The 19,439-nt window shown below is 44.5% G+C and overlaps 1 protein-coding gene and 1 long non-coding RNA gene across 2 annotated transcripts in view; one reads left to right on the forward strand and one right to left on the reverse strand.

The window, feature by feature from the left end:
• The window catches only part of LOC144683710 (uncharacterized), a 272,653-nt gene that overhangs the window by 71,458 nt on the left and 181,756 nt on the right, over positions 1–19,439 (forward strand). The window lies entirely within an intron of this gene.
• Positions 1–19,439, reverse strand: part of frmpd3 (FERM and PDZ domain containing 3) — a 235,935-nt gene that overhangs the window by 54,710 nt on the left and 161,786 nt on the right. Inside the window, exons 9-10 of the mRNA XM_078547754.1 lie at positions 11,643–11,769; positions 6,798–6,887 (exon numbers count right to left, since the gene is read on the reverse strand). Coding sequence (XP_078403880.1) covers positions 6,798–6,887; positions 11,643–11,769 — 217 coding nt within the window. The remainder of the gene's footprint in view (positions 1–6,797; positions 6,888–11,642; positions 11,770–19,439) is intronic.

Raw genomic sequence — 19,439 nt, forward strand, 5'->3', positions numbered from 1 at the left:
TGTTGACATTCAATGGCATTACCATCGCTGAAACCCCCACTATCAACATCCTGGGGGTTACCATTACCCAGAACCTGAACCGGACTAGCCATATAAATACTGCGGCTACAAGAGCAGGTCAGAGGCTAAGAATCCTGTATCGAGTAACTCACCTCCTAACTCCTCAAAGCATGTCCACCATATGCAAGGCACAAGTCAGGAGTGTGATATAATGCTCTCCACTTGCCTGGATGAGTGCAGCTCCAACAACACTCAAGAAGATTGACACCATCCAAGACAAAGCAGCCCGCTTGATTGGCACCCCATCCAAAAACATTCACTCCCTTCATCACTGATGCACAGTGGCAGCAATGTGTACCAGCTACAAGATGCACTACAGGAACTCAACAAGGCTCCTCAGGCAGCACCTTCCAAACCCACGATTGCCACCATGTAGAAGGACAAGGGCAGCAGAAGCATGGGAATGCCACCACTTGAAAGTTCCCCTCCAAGCCACTCACCATCCTGACTTGGAAATATATCGTCATTCTGTCATTGTTGCTGGGTCAAAATCCTGGAACTCCCTCCCTAACAGCACTGTAGGTGTACCTACACCACTGCAGGGACTGCAGCAGTTCAAGAAGGCAGCTCACCACCGCCTTCTCAAGGGCAATTAGGGATGGGCAATAAATGCTGGCTTAGCCAGTGATGCCCACATCCAATGAATGAATATAAAAAAACTTCAGACTTCTTCATGGGCCTGGATGCTGGACGCCAAAGTTGCCCTTTTGGTTGTCAGCCCTGCCAGTTTCAGAATTGGACAGCATTTTTGGCAGGCTCATGAGGGGTTGAGGCCTAGTGCTATGGGCGGAGCCAATGCTTTGGGTGTGAAAAACAGAAGGCTGCCCACCTCAGAACTGCTCAGATCAGGGGGTGAGCTCTTAACATGTTTAAATTCTTTTCTAACCTTAAAATAACCCTTTTTTAAATTAAAGTGTTTGGTGCCAGAGGTATGAAGAGTTGCTGAACTGGAACCTTCATGCGTTCAGTATGCTTTTTCCTGGCTTACATTTCTATTCTTATGATCAAAGTGAATAACCTCATATTTTCACACATTATACTCCATCTGTCACCTTGCTGTCCACTCACTTACCCAGTCAATGGCTGGAGTTTTACATAGGTGTCAGATGGCCCAGGGCCTCTTACCTTTTCCGCTGGTATTTTACCAGTGGTGGGGTTGCCCCGTCATGTGGTGGTCCTGCCAGGGCTTTATGTGATTCCCCCTGTATGGGCATCCTATGTCCAATGGAGGCTTCCCCAAATGGAAATAGCTACCCTGCTTGTTCCACCTGGCCTCACGATTGCTGTCGGGATCTCGCTTGGTTCTGCCTGACAAGCACTGCAAGGCTGCCCCACTTACATCGGTCTCCAGTCTCCATCGCTGTTCATCAATGGGGACTGACTGCAGGCCCAGCAGTTACGTCCGCTCTGGCTATAAAATGTGGTCGTGGCTTCCTGGGCCAACAGAGTAAGGCTTGCCCCCCATCTTTTCAGTTGGTGGGTGAGACCACTGCCTTCGTGTAAAATTCAGTCCTATATCTCTTTGCAGTCTCTTGGTGACAGCCTCAGAGCTTACATTTCCAGCTAGCTTTGTATCGTCAGCAAACTTAGATTTCATTGAATCGCAGAATGGTTACAGCACAGAAAGATTTGTTAGGTGTCTTCATCTAAGTCATTAACATAGATTGTAAATAGCTGAGGATCCAGCACTAATCCTTGAGGTACTCCATTGGATACAGCCTGTCAACTTGAAAATGCCCCATTTATCCCTACTATCTGCTTCCTGCCATTAACCAATCCTCCATCCGTTACCCCAATTCAATGAGTTCTTCTCTTGCATATTAACCATTTGTGTGGCACCTTATGAATGCCTTTTGGAAATCCAAGTGTATTACATTTACTGGCTCCTCCTTATCTACCTTATTAGTTACATCCTCAAAAAACTTTGATAAATTTGTCAAGCATGATTTCCCTTTCGTAAAACTATGTTGACTTTGTCTGACCATACTATGATCTTTTGAGTGCATTGTTAAGATTTCCTTAGTAGTAGATGCCAGCATTTTCCTGATGATTGACATTAAGCTAGCTCTCTCTCTCTTTCCTCTCTTGAAAAGCAGTGTTAATTTTGCTAACTTCCAATCTGCTGGACAGTTCCAGAATCTAGGAATTTTTTGGAAATCCATAACCAGTGCATCAACAATCTCTGCAACTATCTCTTTCATGTAGGCCATCAGGCCTTGGAGATTTGTCGGTCTTTAGCTCTTAAGCTGCTCTATTACTTTTTATCTGCTGATACTAATTATTTTAAGTTACTCACTCTTATAACCCCCTAGGTTACCCTCTATTTCTGGTGTGTAATTTGTGTCTTCTATTGTGAAAACTGACACTAAATATTTAATGAATCATAGAATGGTTACAGCACAGAGAGCTGCCATTTGGCCTGTCCTGCCCACGCCAGCTCACTGCACAAGCAACTCAGCTAGTCCCTCTATCTTGCCTTTCCCCCTTGCACTTCAGATAATTATCCACCTCTGTTTTGAAAGCCATGATTGAATCTGTCTCCACAACACTCTTGGGTAGTGCATTCCACCTCATAACCCACTTGCTATATAAAAAAGTTTTTCTTCATGTCACCTTTGCTTCTCTTGCCATTCGCCTTAAATTGGTGCGTCAGGTTCTTGACCCTTCTGCCAAAGGGAACAGTTTCTCACTACCTGTTCAGACCCCTCATAATTTTATTTCCATCAAATCTCCTCTGCACCTTCTCTTCTGTCATGTTAAGCAGACATGCGGACATTACAAATTAAAAGAAAACCCTGTACATCCTCTTTAAAAAGGACATTGTTGATCTTTAAGATGGCTGGCACAGATCACCTGACATTTGGAACAGTGAATTAGCCAAGCTTCTGGACACTTGTAATGGACATGCCGAGACACCATCCTTGTGGAATGTTGCACCTGCCGTTGTCAGGACTTACCCCAAAACAACAAGGACAACAAGCCCCGGACTTTCTGACTCCAGGACTACCAGGTAACAAAGGAGACGTAACAAAACTGATTATGCACAAGGAAATGCTAAGGACCTCTAACTGCCTTGATTGAATGTCAATAGTTCTGATCATGGGAGGTGGAAGTTGCTTCGTTAATATGGTTGCTTTCCATTGTGTATCAATGGTCAGTCATCACATGAGTGAAACTCTTTGATTTTTGAAAGCCCTTTATTATAAAGTCCTGCTTGTTTTGTAGCAGTTGGCAGAATTAACAATAGAAGAAATATTACTGCAGAAACCAGGCTATAACTACTGGCCTTTACAGAGCTACAAGGCTTAAAGCTTAAAGCCCCTTTGAAACCTATTCTGAAAGATTCCAAAACAAAAATATTCCTCTCCGCAGATGCTGTCAGGTATATTTCCAGGTATTTTTATTTTTGTTTTTGTTTTGGATTTCCAGCATCAGCAGTTTTTTGCTTTTATCTGAAAGATTCCAAGTTCGCCTGGAAAAAGAAACTTGCCTTCCAGCTACAAGAATTACCAAGGTTGCCTATCCTACCTGCTACGCATCTCTTATTCCGAAGAAACTCCACAGAATCCTGTCTTCAGCTACCTGGACTTGTCTGAACTTCAACTTCAGAGCGGAAAAGCTCCCCCTCTCACTGGATTCTTACAATGATGTGAAATGTTAACTATTTGGTCTTAATATTTTATAGCAGTGAAACCTCCTTTCATTTACTGTACCTTTCTTGTGTGTATATGATGTATATGAAGCAGCAATAAACCTTGCTGCAAAAAGTGTGTGTGAATAAATGATGTTCTTCGTTTAAAAATGCATGAGAGTTTGCTGCTGGCGTCTTTGGAAAACTGACCACAGGAAAAAAAAGTGGGGGCCTGAGAACACACTTTAGCCTTATCACAATTAAACTATCCTGATTATGGACAGAATGGAAGAAGGATTGGTGTGTTTGAGAGGGGCGGGGGGGGGGGGGGTGGGGGGTGCGGCGGGGGAGTTTCAGTCTGTCTCTCTACCCTCTCCATAACAGTCCCAACTTTTCCAATCTATCCATGTAACTGAAGTCCCTCATCCCTAGAACCATTATCATAAATCTTTTCTTTTCCTTTTCTATTGCCTCTACATCCTTCATGATGTATTATGCCCTGAATTGGACACAATACTCCATTTTAGGCCAAACCAGTGTTTTATAAAGGTTCATCATAACTTTCTTGCTTTTGTACTCTATGCCTCTATTTATAAAGCCTAGGATCCCTTATGCCTTATGAGCCACTTTCTCAGTCTGCCCTGCCATCTTTAATGATTTGTGCATCTATACCTCAAATCCCTTTGCTTCTGCACCCCCTTTAGAATTGCACCCTTTAGTTTATGTTGCCTCTCCTGGTTACTCCTACCAAAATAAATCATTTTTCACTTCTCTAAATTAAATTTCATCAACCACATTTCCGCCAATTCTGCCAGCCTCTCTATGTCCTCTTGAAGTCTATCACTATCCACCTAACAGTTCACAAAACTTCCAAGTTTTGTGTCATCTGAAAATTTTGAAATTGTGCCCTGCATACACAAATTTAGATCATTAATATTGAACAAAAAAGAAGTGGTCCTTATACTGAATCTGGGGAACCCCAATATATACCCCACTCCAGTCCCAAAAGGAACTATTCATCATTACTCTCTATTTCCTGGCACTCAGCCAACTGTGTGTCCATAGTTCCACAGGCTTCAACTTTGCTGAAAAGCCTGTTATTTGGCAATTTATCAACTGCCTTTTAGAATTCCATGTACACAAGATCAATATCAACCTCTTGCCCTCTTCAACTCCTTGTTCAAAATCTCTGCCATTTCCTTATTCCCCATAATAATTTCTTCTGTTTCTGCTCCTCAAGGATTAATGTTCACTTTAGCTACTCTCCACTTCTTAAAATTATAAACTTGTAAAAGCTCTTACAATCTGTTTCCATATCCTTGGCAAGTTTACTCCCATATTCTTTTGTTTTATCTTTTTAATCAACTTTTTGGCTACCCTTTGCTGGTTTCTGAAATGGTCCCAATCCTTAGGTTTACTACTACTCCTGGCAACATTATAAGCCTTTTCTTTTAATCTAATACTATTCTTAATTTACCTAGTAATCCATAGATGGATCTTTCTTGCTGAGTTTTTGTTTTTTAATGGAATGTATTATTGTTAAATATTTAGAATCATTTCTTTAAATGCCATAACTTTTCATTTATTTATGCAACTAACTTTAGCCAGCTTTCCCCTCATATCTTTGTAATTGACATTGTTTAACGTTAAGATTCTTGTTTTGGACTCGAGTATGTCGCTGTCAAATTTAATATGAAGTTCAATTGTATTATGATCAATTTTTTTCCCAGGGGATCTTCTACTTTGAGAATATTAATTAACACTGCCTAATTACACAAAACTGATCTAGAATAGTTTTATCCCTAGTTGATTCCACAATGTATTGTTCTAGGAAGCTGTCGTGAAAGCATTCTACAAACTCATTTCCCACAATTATTATGGCCTGAATCTTCTGGTCAGCATGTGGGGGTGGGCCCCGCTTGCTCACATGTAAATGATGCGCGGTGACGTTGGGTGTGCATCCCAACGTCACCGCGCATCATTCCGATCCTCAGTTCAGCGGGCGCGCAGCCAACTCCGCTGCGCACCCACCAAACTGTCAAAGACCTATTAAAGCCATTATTAAACTAATTGAGGTACTTGTCTGGGCTGCCCGTCCAACCTTAAGGTTGGCGGGCAGGCGAAGAGCCCAGGCGGCCTTCACATTTTTCATGGTACCTCATCCACGGGCGGGATGAGGTTTCATTACGGGTTTATAAGTTTAATAAAAATTTTTATTACAATTCATTGACATGTCCTAGCTCATATGAAACTGTCACATGAGGGGACATGTCTGAAAATTTAAAAAAAATTTTTATTCAACTTTTCCAAATCAAAGTAATCTCCCTGAGGCTACTCCATGCCTCAGGGAGATTTCTGCGCTCTTTCGCGCACCCCTATTCTCTTCTTTCTGCCTCTTAGCCATTTTGTATCCATGCCATCACTGCCCATTTAATCCCATGTGCTTCAATTTTGCAAGCAAGTCTATTATTGGGCACTTTATCAAATGCTTTTGAAAGTCTATGGACACATCAATTACCATTGTTGATTCATTCTGTTATGTCACCTAAGATCTAAATTGAACTTGTCAGATATGACTTGTCTTTAACAAATCTGTGTTTGGCTATCATTATGCAACCCATGTTTTTCCAAAATGTTTTATGGGCTCTACAAGTTTCCCCATCACTGATGTTAGGCTGACTGGCCTGCAGTTACCAGGTTTATCCCTCTGTGGTATAATTTTACCTTTATTCATGTGTAGGCCTAGGTAGAGAGTGTTGACAGGGTATGTTACATTGGAGGCATCACCAATGAACCTGTTCCTATTTTCACCCAATGTCCATAGATGCTTACATCCAGCAGGGGCCTCTGAGCTATCAACAGAAGCTTTTTCTCCTCCTGAACCTAGTAACAAATAGCATTTGTAATACCTCTATAATAGCTCCAACTGATAACACATCATAACATTTGATCAAATCAGAGGACCTTCTTGGCCTGTACAGCTAAGCTATGACTAAGATGGTTCAACCAGATTAAGCCATCAAGAGAGTTGGATTGGAGTAAATTTCTAGTTTGTGTTATTTGTTAGGAGTTAACAGATGAATAGATGGTTTATTGGTAACATTACCAGCACAACAGAGTTAAAAAGTCCCCCTGGATACAATGGGAGCTCGTTCAGGATCCTCAGGTACTGCAGTTTCGCTTGTATTGCAGATATCTGTATGAAATATATAATGCATCACTGAGGCTTTCAGCAAATTATTACCTGCATCAGAAAATGAATGAAGTCTAAAGAAATCCATGCTAAACAACCAAACCATTTGCAGAGTTATTTGTGGGAATAAGCATTTTTATCAATTCTAGAAACAAATACAATTTTAAAATGCTCCAAACTTTATGTCAATCATTCTGCTAATTTATATAAATTAAATATAAAACATTTTAAAACTTAGTTCATGAAAGACATTCTGCAAAATAGTTTACAAAAGATTATTCTTCTGCATGCAACATTGTATTTAAATAAAATTAGATAGCAGGCGTGTGACAGCCCCTTCTTGACAAGTGCAAAACAAACACTTTAGAGGTTTGGCAAAGTCGGGGGTCCATGGCTTGAGTTCTAATTATAGCTTTTCTGATTGGATGTGCTCAATTTTAAGATCTGTTGCATCAAATCTCTGCCCACTTTGTCCGGTGAATTTCCAGGAAACAAAAACAGGGGCAAGAAGCTTCCAAAGTGGGAGTTTTGGCTGCAATATTAAAGTTAGGGGAGTGTCATAATTTCTTCCTGAATGCTGTATCTTGATGTTTTATGCCTGCTAGATGCTGAGTCACCTTTACGTCCAGTTAAGAAAGAACTTGTGCTTAGATAACAACATTTATGACCTCAGGAAGTCCCATAGCCAATAAAGTACTTTTGATACAAAAATAAAAATACCTGGAAAAACTCAGCAGGTCTGGCAGCATCTGCGGAGAGGAACACAGTTAACGCTTCGAGTCTGTATGACTCTTCAACAGAACTAAGTAAAAATAGAAGAGAGGTTAAATATAATGATGCTGCCAGACCTACTGAGTTTTCCAGGTATTTTTATTTTTGTTTTGGATTTCCAGCATCTGCAGTTTTTTGCTTTTATCAAAGTACTTTTGATGTATTGTTGTATTGTAGGCAAACACAACATCCAATATGCTCAGAGCAAAGTTACAAATCCCACAAACAGTAATGCGATAAATGACCAGATTATCTTTTTTGAGGATGTCGGTTTCTAAATATTGTCCAGAAGAGATCTTCCCTGCTCTTCTTCCAGTACTGTTATGGGATCTTTTACACTTACCTAAAATGGCGGCAGGAAGGCACAATTTAACGTGTCACCCAAAAGACGGCCCTAAATGCAGCACTCCCTCAGTACTGCGTTGAAGTGTCAGCCTGGACTACGTGCTCAAGTCTCCAGATTGGTTCTTGAATCCAAATTTCCTGAGTCTGAGGCAAGAGGGTACTAACACTAAGCCAAGTCTGATATAATATATATAATGTTGATAGGAAATGGACTGTGTACAGAAATTCAATTACAATGCATAATAGGGGCTGTATTTCTTGCGCCTCTGCCAGGTGTGTTTTTGGAGGGGAAGGCACATAAAATAGGGTGGCTACCCACCCCACCACCTTCCCACCCACCACTGAGCTCACCCCCATAATACAGGAGTTGGGCGGGAACTGAAATTGGCAGCCCATCTGCCATATTTAAATAGATATTACCAAGCCAATTGACCCCGACAATACGCTGGCCACACCATAAAATAGTTGGCATGGGCAGTTGAGTGAGAGTGGGCAGCCCGATTTTAAACAAAATTCTTCAAAGGGCGGGAAGGAAGGGGGTTTCTATCTTTGGGGACTGTGTTTTGTGGATCAGAAGCGGCGCCCTAAGATAGAACCCCTTCTTTCTTCCTACCCACCTGCTGCCTTGAACCCACCTACACCTCCCCTCTCCCTGACATGCTCAAACTCTCCCTGCCCAGGATCCCAGACTTACCTGTTTCCGGGGATCCATTGGGCTTTCTTCTGCTTCCTTGTTGCAGTCCCAGCAGCGTCCGCTAATGCACTCTTGGCGCTGCCAGGACTGATGGAGCTGCCGGCCAATCCAATTGGCTAGCAGCTCCCAAGGGCAGGACTTCCTTCCCAGTGAGGGAAGGAAGTCTGGCTTCTGCCTCTGTTTAGCCTGCCCGCAGCACTTTATGGCTGCAGGACGGGGTGGTGTGGAGCGGATTGGCTCCACACCAACTTGGCTTCTGGTGGTGGTGGAGGAGGGGCTGGTGAGCCGTCCACCCCCCGCCTCACCCATCCCCCCAGCTCCTGTAATATTCTGCCCTTGGAAGATTCAATGGACTCTTTTTCAAGCCATTTTTGCACCATTTCTACAGGAAAAACGTGCAATTTATTTAACAGGAGGTGGTAGCTAATGTTTTGTACGTGACCTAGCTACCAATATTACCTGGGAACAATTGAGGGAGAAGACAACTCAATGGTATCAATTATTAGCTAGATAGCCTAAGTATATAAGTCTGCTAAGTACTGCTTATCAAGTTTTGCAACTTTACTACTAGCCCATGGCAGGCTACACATTGGGTGGAATTTGATGCCTTCCGCTGAGGCGAGTTTGAAGTTCTGGATGTATTTAATCAGGTGGAATGGTGCTGGATGAGGACCGTGCTGCCTTCCCTCCTCTACCCCGGTTAAGGCCAAAGTGGGAAGGCTCATGGATGGCCTTCCCACCTTGCCACCAGTTGAGGCTCTTAAGTTGGCAATTAGTGCCCACTTAAGAGCCTCATCTCGCACCGCTGGTATTCAGCCAGTGGCAGGCAGGGCAGTCGCCACGCAGGGAACTTGAAAAGCAAACCCTGGTGTATTTGCTTGCGGGCTCCCGTGGGTAGGGGGAAGCCTCATGTCAGGCACTCAGCATTTAGAACAAGGCAGCCTGCCGTGAGCCACCCCCTCAACTTGCCTCTGTCTTCCCTCCCCCTCTCTCCTGAGCCCTCATCACCTGTGACCTGGGTCCCTTGCTGATCCTGGGCTTCTGGTGGTTGCATTACTGGCAGCTACCACCGCTTTCCTGGTGGCACTGCCTGAAATGAAGAGATGCTGGCCTCTGATTGGCTAGCAATTCTCGGGGGGTTGGGGGAGGTGCTGAATTTCCATCCTGGGGTACCTGATCCTGGGGAAGGTCTCTCGTTGGCCACTTATGAGCCTGACTGGCAAATAAAACGGTGGGCTTTCCCTAAAGGTGGTGATGCTGGGCTCTTGTTAGCTTTCCAGCCTGCGGGTGAGACCCTGTCACCAGGATTAAATTTTGCACATAAATCCCATTCTGGAACTGGCTGCACATTAAAATTGAAACCCTTGATGTGCTAATACATTTAAGGAACTTTACACATATAATCATTGTAAGATAGCTTAGCTGCATGATGCACAACCACTTATAGATGTATATGTTTGCCACTGTGCATGGGGTCCATCAACTTATAGTATCTAACTTGAAGTTGGCCCCCTCAGGAGTAATCAATTTTGGCCACCAAATCTTGGGATGAAAAAAAGTGGCCTTGCAAGGGGCACAGCACAGATTTGCCAGAATTATACAGGGGCATTAAGCATTAAATTAGGAAAGGTATTGTATTCTCATGAGTTTATAAGGTTGATCTAATCAAAATATTTAAAGGGGTTTGATAGAGTAGATGCATAGGGTGGAATCTTGTTGAGACATCTGGGGTCTCGCTTAGGGGCTGGACAGCCAGCGAGAAACCTGCACTGCCCTCTTTTTGCGAAGGCCCACCCAACCACAAGCCAATTAGGCGGCGAGGCCAGCAGTGTGCCTTCCATTGGAATCAAGACCCTGGGGGCGGAGGTCTCACCTGCCAAGAGCTGCCAGCCAATCAGAGGTTGGCAGTTCTTCTGCTTAGTAGGGACACTGGAGAGGTGGTGGCTGCTGGTGGAAGGACAGGCATCGGAGTCCCAGGATCGTGGAGCGATCCATTTCACAGGTAAGTAATGTGGGGGTTGGGGGGGTGGCATTCACAGGGTGGGGGTTGCGGGGAGAGGGGTGTAGGGGGTCAGCAGCAAGGGCAGGGAGGTGGCTCTCAGCCAATGTTGAGTTCCTCGATCAGGGACTGAGTGTTTTTGATCGAGGGGCACCCCCATCATTGCCTCCAATCCCCGGAGGTGAAAAGCTGGCCACAAAGTTTTACCTGCTGTGCATGCAGTGGGTCAACAGGCCTACCTGTCACTAGGTAAATACCAGTGGTAGCGGGAACAAGCAGCAGGATGAGGCTCTTAAGTGGTCATATTTTTCTTTATTCTTTCATTGGATATGGGCGTCGCCAGCATCTGTTGCCCATTCCTGACTGCCCTTGAATTAGCAGAGGCGGGAAGGTAGTGGGGTTTTGGTATGCCATCATCCCACCTAAGTACATGCCCTTCCCGCCTCCAAGCTCGCCACTAGTGAGAGCACAAGATTCTGCCCATCAAAACTATTTCCTCTGGTTGAGGAATCCAGAACAAAAGTGCATAATCTGAAAATTTGAGACAGATCAATTGGGAGTGAAATCAAAAAGCACTTTTCACACAAACAATGCTAGAAATCTGAAGTCACTCCCCTCAGATATCTGTGGATATTGGGTCCATTGAAATTTTCAAGATTGGATGTGATAGAATTTTATTGCATAAGGATGGCAAGCGATGTTTAAATGGATCCAAATACTTCCGCTCAGGAGATGCAGGAAGTTGAATTGCAATCCAGAAAGATATTGTTGCACAGTCTGCTCTCCAAATTCAGCATTTTCCCTATTGCACATCTACTTTTCTGCCACACCGGACTCCTGAACAGGCCCTTTTTCTTTAAACAATGAATGCAAATATCCAATAAAGTTAAAATAAAATATCGTCTTGTTTTGAGTGCCCTGCTATGGACTTAGCTTTTCTTTGTTTTACCTTTTTGCCTGAAGGGCCTGGGGCTTGAGTTGCTTTGAGATGATGTGCAAGGATTTTCCGTTTGTGCTTTTCTTTCATGTACAGCAGAAGAGATGATGGCAAGAACATCTCTAGGCCCCAGTCCTTCCTAGACGATTCAACAAAGAAACAAGCTGAAGTATTGTATTCTTCATAGGTGAAGTAAGAAAGAAATGTGCCCTGAGAAGGTGTGCAAGCAACTACATTCTGACAGGTTCATCAAAGAAAAGGGTAGAACAAAGATACAAGATTTGATACACCAAGGCTTTGTGCCTTCATACTCTTCCATTTTTGGATCTTGGACATTGTAGTTTTCCACCATCTCAATACAATTTTAATAATTGTGAGGAAGTGCTCGGGGGCCAATCTCAGCAGATGAACACTAGGAAGTCAATAAACATACAGAGACAATATATAAACTGTTTAGCTCATAAGCCTCCCTCTCAGTGCAATGGACTTGACAATCAATTATGTTTTCAGCACATCTGGGATGCTTTTTGGGTGGGAGCAGGTAGATTTTAGGCAGGATTCACTCCCTGACTTTCTTGCTGCCCATTATCATTTTTGGCCCATGTTGTAGCGGATGTGTAATATGCTCACTCACAAATGCAGGAATTATGTTTTGTGATTCAATTACACTATTAGAAACACTAACTGCAAGAGCACAACATTGCTAAAGGCATCAAAAGCAATAAATAATGAAAAGACTAGTACTTCACTATTGCAATTGACTGAAAAGCACAAGAAGCACTAAGTTTCAAAAGATATCGGTCTACTATAATGAGACTGTGGTCAGGACTGCTACAGGTTTCCTTTTTACAACCTGAACCAGGCACTTCAGTTACAGTGTTTATGGTGCAGATACCCATCTGATCTATGCAGATTAGGTCAATGACTCACATAATGGGCATTCTGTTCCATTCCAGATCCAATTTAAAATGTTTTCAATGGTATTTTGGTCACATGATGCTGCTATTGTAATTAAAAATGTGCAAGCTCTGTTAAATTACTGTTTATTGTCCCTATGTACTTTGAAATGGTTTGGGAATAACCTTTTGGCAATGGTCCAGGACATATGAGATGAAGTTCAATACAGGGAAGTGTGAGGTGATTCATTTTAGCAGGAAAAATGTGGAGAGACAGCATAAAATAAAGGAAGAAATTCTAAAGGAGGTGCAGGATCAAACGGACCTCGGTGTATATGTATGCCATTGAAGGTGGCAGGGCATGTTGAGAGAGCAGTTAATAAAGCATATGGTACCCTAGGTTTTATTAATAAGGGCATTGAGTACAAGAGTAAGGAGGTCATGTTAAACTTGTATAAGACACTAGTTAGGCCTCATCTGGAGTACTGCATCCAGTTCTGGGCACCATAATTGAGGGAGGATGTGAAGGCATTGGAGAGAGTACAGAGGAGATTCACAAGAATGATCCCAGGGATAAACAGCTGTAGCTGTGAGGATAGATTGGAGAGGTTGGGTCTGTTTTCCTTGGAGAAAAGGCGGCTAAGAGCAGACTTGATAGAGGTATTCAAGATCCTGAGGGGTATGGACAGAGTAAATAGTGAGAAACTCTTCTCACTCAAGGCAGCATCAAGAACTAAAGGGCATAGGTTCAAATTATTGGCAAAAGGAACAGAAATGATGTGAGGAAATTTTTTTCCACCCAGAGAGTGGTTGGAGCCTGGAACGAACTCCCTGAGAGGGTGGTGGAGGCAGATCGAGGTATTCAAAAGAGAATTGGGTTGCTACCTGAAAAAAGAGAACATGCAAGGTTACGGGGATAAGGCAGGGGAGTGGGATTAGGTAAAATGCTCTTTTAGCGAGTCAGTTCAGACTCAATGGGCCAAATGGCCTCCTTCTGCACTGTAAATATTCTGTGATATTGCATTGTCTGAAGAAATTCTTTGCAGTTTGAAAATACACTGTTAATACGTTTAAAATACATTACACCATATTTAGAAAGAAAATTTTTCATTAAGATTCATAATAAATAGAATTATTATTCCCAATGAGATTCATTTTGGAAATATGTTTCTTATGAGGACATATAAGTTGCAGCTCTAGACTTGGAAACTCTGGATAGATTGGTGAGAACGACTCCAGATAGACCCTGCTATGTAAAATATTTATTCAGGATAGTTCCATACTTTCCAACGTGTGAACACTAATTTTCTTTTATTCATTCATGAGATGAATGGCTAGGCGAGCATTTATTGCCCATCCCTAACTGCCCCTGAGAAAGTGGTGATAAGTTGCCTCCTTGAACTGTCTCTGTGGTGTAGGTACACCCACAGTGCTGTTAGGGAGGGAGTTCAAGGATTTTGACTCAGCGACAGTGAATGAACGGCAATATATTTCCAAGTCAGGATGGTGAGTGGCTTGGAGGGGAAATTCCAAGTGGTGGTATCCCCCTGTATCTGCTGCCCTTGTCCTTCTAGATGGTCACGGTCATGGGTTTGGAAGGTGTTGTCTAAGGAGCCTTGGTGAGTTCCTGCAGTGCATCTTGTAGAAAGTACACACCGCTGCCACTGTGCGTCAGTGATGGAGGGAGTGAATGTTTGTGGATAGAGTGCCAACCAAATAGGCTGCTTGCCTGGATGGCATCAAGCTGCTTGCCTATTGTTGGAGCTGTACTCATCCAGGCAAGTGGAGAGTATTCCATCACACTCCTGACTTGTGCCTTGTAGATGGTGGATTTGGCGAGGCAGGAGGTGAGTTACTCGCTGCAGGATTCCTAGCCTCTGACCTGCTTTTGTAGCCATAGTATTTATATGGCTAGCCCAGTTCAGTTTCTGGTCAATGGTAACCCACAGGATGTTGATAGTGGGTGATTCAGTGATGGTAATGCCATTGAATGTCATGGGGCAATGGTTAGATTCTCTCTTGTTGGAGATGGTCATTGCCCGGTACTTGTGTGATGCGAATGTTACTTGCTGCTTGTCAACCCAACTCCAATCCGGGTCTTGCTGCATCTGGACATGGACTGCTTCAGTATCTGAGGAATTGCGAATGGTGCTGAACAATGTGCAATCATCAGCAAACATCCCCACTTCTGACCTTATGGTAGAAGGAAGGTCATTGATGAAGCAGCTGAAGATAGCTAGGCCTAGGTAATTATAAACTTTTAGCTGAAGATGTAGTAGGGCAGATTTTAACTCTGTATGCCTGCCAGAAAAATGGTGATTTGAACTGGTGGTCTCACATTTCCGAACTGTTGCTATTTTAACTTGGGCCATCTGCTGGATGGCTCATGAGCTTGCATGAACTATTAATCCATGAAACGTGGGGTCCTATTGGGTGGAGTGCACACTGCCTATACTCTCAGCTTAACTTCTCAGTCAAGATGAAGAGAACCCATAAAAAGGGAGGGGGGGGAGGGGGGGGGGTGGAGGTGAGGGAAATTGAGTGATTGAGTGGTCAGTGGGGTTGGGGGGGTTGGGTAGTCAGCGGGGAGGGGATCATCCGGGGGTAGTAGGGGGGTGGGGGTTAGTCAGGGGGTATCAGGGGAATAGGAGGGTAGTTGGGGGGTCAGGAAGATAGTTGGGAGAGTTGGGGGTAGTCAGGGGGAAGTTGGGCGGTCATGAGGGTAGTCGGGAGGGGTGGCTGATATTTCAGGCGAATGGTCTTTGGGACGCGCCTGCTACCAACAAGATAAGTTTTTCAAATTTACTTACCTCAAAGTTGAGCCTGGAGTAGCCGCAGTGCTGCAGTTAATATCACATTTAAATAAAGCCTTACACTGCTGCCAATCACCCCCAAGTCATTGCAACTCTTGACTCCCTGTCTCCAATTCTCATCTGGTCAATTACTACAGCCTCTGAACCCTACCTATAATCCTGTACCGCGCCTATGACCCTGACCTCAGGCCTGTCCCCATCCCTGGCCCCAGATTCTGACTCCTGGCAGGGGTGTGGGGGTAGTCGGGTGGGTGGGGGGTTGTTGAGGGATTAGGTGTGTAGTCCGGGATGGGGTGGTAGTTGGGGTTAAGGGAGGGTAGTCGATAGGTAGGGAGGGTAGTCGGGAGGGTGAAGCGTAGCCAGAGGATAGGGAGGGTAGTCGGGGGGTGGGGGGGGCGATTGGGAATAGTCGGGGGTGGCACGGAAGGGCGGTTGGGAGTCCAGAGTGCGGGTGGGGGAGTAGAGGGGAGTGGTCAGTACTATAGTTACCCAGGAGTTAGAAGAGGCTTTAATTCTTCTAACTTTTCCTGGCTAACTATCCTGCTAAAACAATGAGGACCATCCAAAGTTTCCAATTTCAATCGGAATATCAGATGGTTCCCAGTGTAGGGTAATTGCTCAATGGAACATTGAAGTGCCTGGGCAATCACCATACAATCCTTACGTGGGGACTTCTGGGGCGTCCCCCCAGCACATCTTCTCGGATACTCCCCGGGTACGCGCACTGGAAATCAGAAATTAGATTCTATTTTTCTATTCTATGAAAGCTGCTATCAGAGTGTCTAGAAAGTCAATGAAAAGGAAGACTGTGGATAATGAGTAATCTTTATCAGTTAATTTAGGAATCAGAGGGTGATAAAGAATTCCCATAGAGTTGTTAAAGGAAACCTCAGTGAGATTCAGGCGACGCCCAAGATATTGCAGAGGTATTAACTGGCAATTTTTGAATAAGTCTTTACTTACTTACCATTAATTCAATGTGTAGTTAACAGTAAAGTTAGACCCTTTGCGTATGCAAGTAAGGGGTTAATGCCTGTTTGAGATCTCCACTACAAGACTGGTTTGCCCTCAGGCAGACCAACAAGATAAGTTTTTCAAATTTACTTACCTCAAAGTTGAGCCTGGAGTAGCCGCAGTGCTGCAGTTAATATCACATTTAAATAAAGCCTTACACTGCTGCCAACCACCCCCAAGTCATCGCAACTCTTGACTCCCAGTGTCCAATTCTCATCTGGTCAATTACTCCTGCCTCTGAACCCCACCTATAATCCTGTACCGTGCCTATGACCCTGACCTCAGGCCTGTCCCCATCCCTGGCCCCAGATTCTGACTCCTGGCTTTGGATCTTGGATCCTTGGCTTCCAATTTTGAGTCCTGGCCTCTGATCTCAATCCCCAACCTCCGAACCCGACCTCTGGACTCAGACCTTGAACCCCAGATTCCAATCTCGTTTTCTGATCTCCAATCCTGACCTCTGGCTTCAGAACTTGACTCCCAGCCTCAGACTCCTAGCTTTCCCTGTGATTCACATCTTTAGCCTCCAATTTTTCGTTCAACAACTTCACTTTCTTGAGTGCCCCTGTGAGACGAGCAGAAACAAAGCCGATGTTTCAAGCTAATGGTCTTTTATCCAACCTGGAAAAAGATAGAGATGGAACAAATTTGAAGCAAGTTCAGAGACAGGGAAAGGGGGAGGAGAGAAAAGAACAAAAGGGAAATTCTGCGATTGATGGAAGGCAAGAGCGATTAAACGGCAGAAGGACATGGGACAAGTGGTACTCAATATAATTGTGAAATTGTTTTTAAATTTGCTTATGCAATTGCTATATTGACACAGAGACTCAGATTTTTGTGAAGTTGGAATACTTCCACTGCTATTTAAAAACGGCAGGCGGGATCCTATTTGGGGATTCATGACCTCCTTCCCAGCATCCCCAATTTTTGTTGGTGTGGGATCAGGGTGTGGGGACTTCTGGGGCATCCCCCGATGCATCTTCTGGGATACGCCCTGGGTATGACACCCCAGAGATCGGAAGTTATATTCTACTTCTCTATTCTATGAGAGCTGCATTCAGAGTGGCTAGAAGTTACATGAAAAAGATGGTTGTGGATAATGAATAATCTTTTTCAGTTAATTTAGGAATCAGAGGATGATAAAGAATTCCCATATAGTTGTTAAAGGATCCCTCAGAGGAGGGATCCTGCACCCTGCACTCCCGACCTGTCAGGGGGTCAGGAGAATAGTCAGAGGCGTGGTGGGGGTAGTCGTGGAGTAGGGAGAATATTTGGATGTTCAGAAGGGTAGTCAGGGTGTAGAATTGGTAAGAGGTTCAGAAGGGTGGTGAGGGAGGTGGGGGTAGTTGGGGAGGGTCAGGAAGGTAGTCAGGGGGGTGAAGGGGTAGTCCTGGGATAGGGCGGGTTGTTGGGTATTCAGAAGAGCAGTCAGGGAGTGGGGGAGATAGTTAGAGGTTTGGGAGGATAGACGGGGGGAGTCGGAGGGTCAGGAAGGTAGCTGAAAGGGTGAGGGTGAAGTCGTGGGGTAGGGACGGTAAGTGTTCGGAAGAATAGTCAGGGGTGGGGGGCAATTCGGAATTTGGTAGGATAGGCAGGGGTGTGGGGGGTAGTCGGGTGGGTGGGGGTATGTTGAGGGATTTGGTGTGTAGTCTGGGATGGGGTGGTAGTTGGGGTTAAGGGAGGGTAGTTGATAGGTAGGGAGGGTAGTCGGGAGGGTGAAGCGTAGCCAGGGGATAGGGAGGGTAGTCGGGGGGTGGGGGGGGCGATTGGGAATAGTCGGGGGTGGCATGGAAGGGCGGTTGGGAGTCCAGAGTGCGGGTGGGGGAGTAGGGGGGAGTAATCAGCACTGTAGTTACCCAGGAGTTAGAAGAGGCTTTAATTCTTTTAACTTTTCCTGGCTAACTATCCTGCTAAGACAATCAGGACCATTCAAAGTTTCCAATTTAAATCGGAATATCAGATGGTTGCAGTGTAGGGTAATTGCTCAATGGAACATTGAAGTGCCTGGGCAATCACCATACCATCCTTACGTGGGGACTTCTGGGGCATCCCCCCAGCACATCTTCTGGGATACTCCCCGGGTACGCGCACTGGAAATCAGAAATTAGATTCTATTTTTCTATTCTATGAAAGCTGCTATCAGAGTGTCTAGAAAGTCAATGAAAAAGTAGACTGTGGATAATGAGTAATCTTTATCAGTTAATTTAGGAATCAGAGGGTGATAAAGAATTCCCATAGAGCTGTTAAAGGAAACCTCAGTGAGATTCAGGCGACTCCCAAGACATTGCAGAGGTATTAAATGGCAATATTTGAATAAGTCTTTATCCCATAGAGAGCACTTACTTACCATTAATTCAATGTGTAGTTAACAGTAAAGTTAGATCCTTTGCATATGCAAATAAGGGGTTAATGCCTGTTTGAGATCTCCACTACAAGACTGGTTTGCCCTCAGGCAGATCTTGGGACGCGCCTGCTACCAACAAGGTAAGTTTTTCAAATTTACCTAGCTCAAAGTTGTGCCTGGAGTAGCCGCAGTGCTGCAGTTAATATCACATTTAAATAAAGCCTTACACTGCTGCCAACCACCCCCAAGTCAACGCAACTCTTGACTCCCAGTCTCCAATTCTCATCTGGTCAATTACTCCTGCCTCTGAACCCCACCTATAATGCTGTACCGCGCCTATGACCCTGACCTCAGGCCTGTCCCCATCCCTGGCCCCAGATTCTGACTCCTGGCTTTGGATCTTGGATCCTTGGCCTCCAATCTTGAGTCCTGGCCTCTGATCTCAATCCCCAACCTCCGAACCCGACCTCAGGCCTCAGACCTTGAACCCCAGATTCCAATCTCGTTTCCTGATCTCCAATCCTGACCTCTGGCTTCAGAACTTGACTCCCAGCCTCAGACCCCTAGCGTTCCCTGTGATTCCCATCTTTAGCCTCCAATTTTTCCTTCCCAACTTCACTTTCTTGAGTGCCCCTGTGAGACCAGCAGAAACAAAGCCGATGTTTCAAGCTAATGGTCTTTTTTCCAAACTGGAAAAAGATAGAGATGGAACAAATTTGAAGCAAGTTCAGAGACAGGGAAA

Source organism: Cetorhinus maximus, chromosome 8, assembly GCF_964194155.1.
Source record: "Cetorhinus maximus chromosome 8, sCetMax3.hap1.1, whole genome shotgun sequence".
Classification (NCBI taxonomy): Eukaryota; Metazoa; Chordata; class Chondrichthyes; order Lamniformes; family Cetorhinidae; genus Cetorhinus; species Cetorhinus maximus.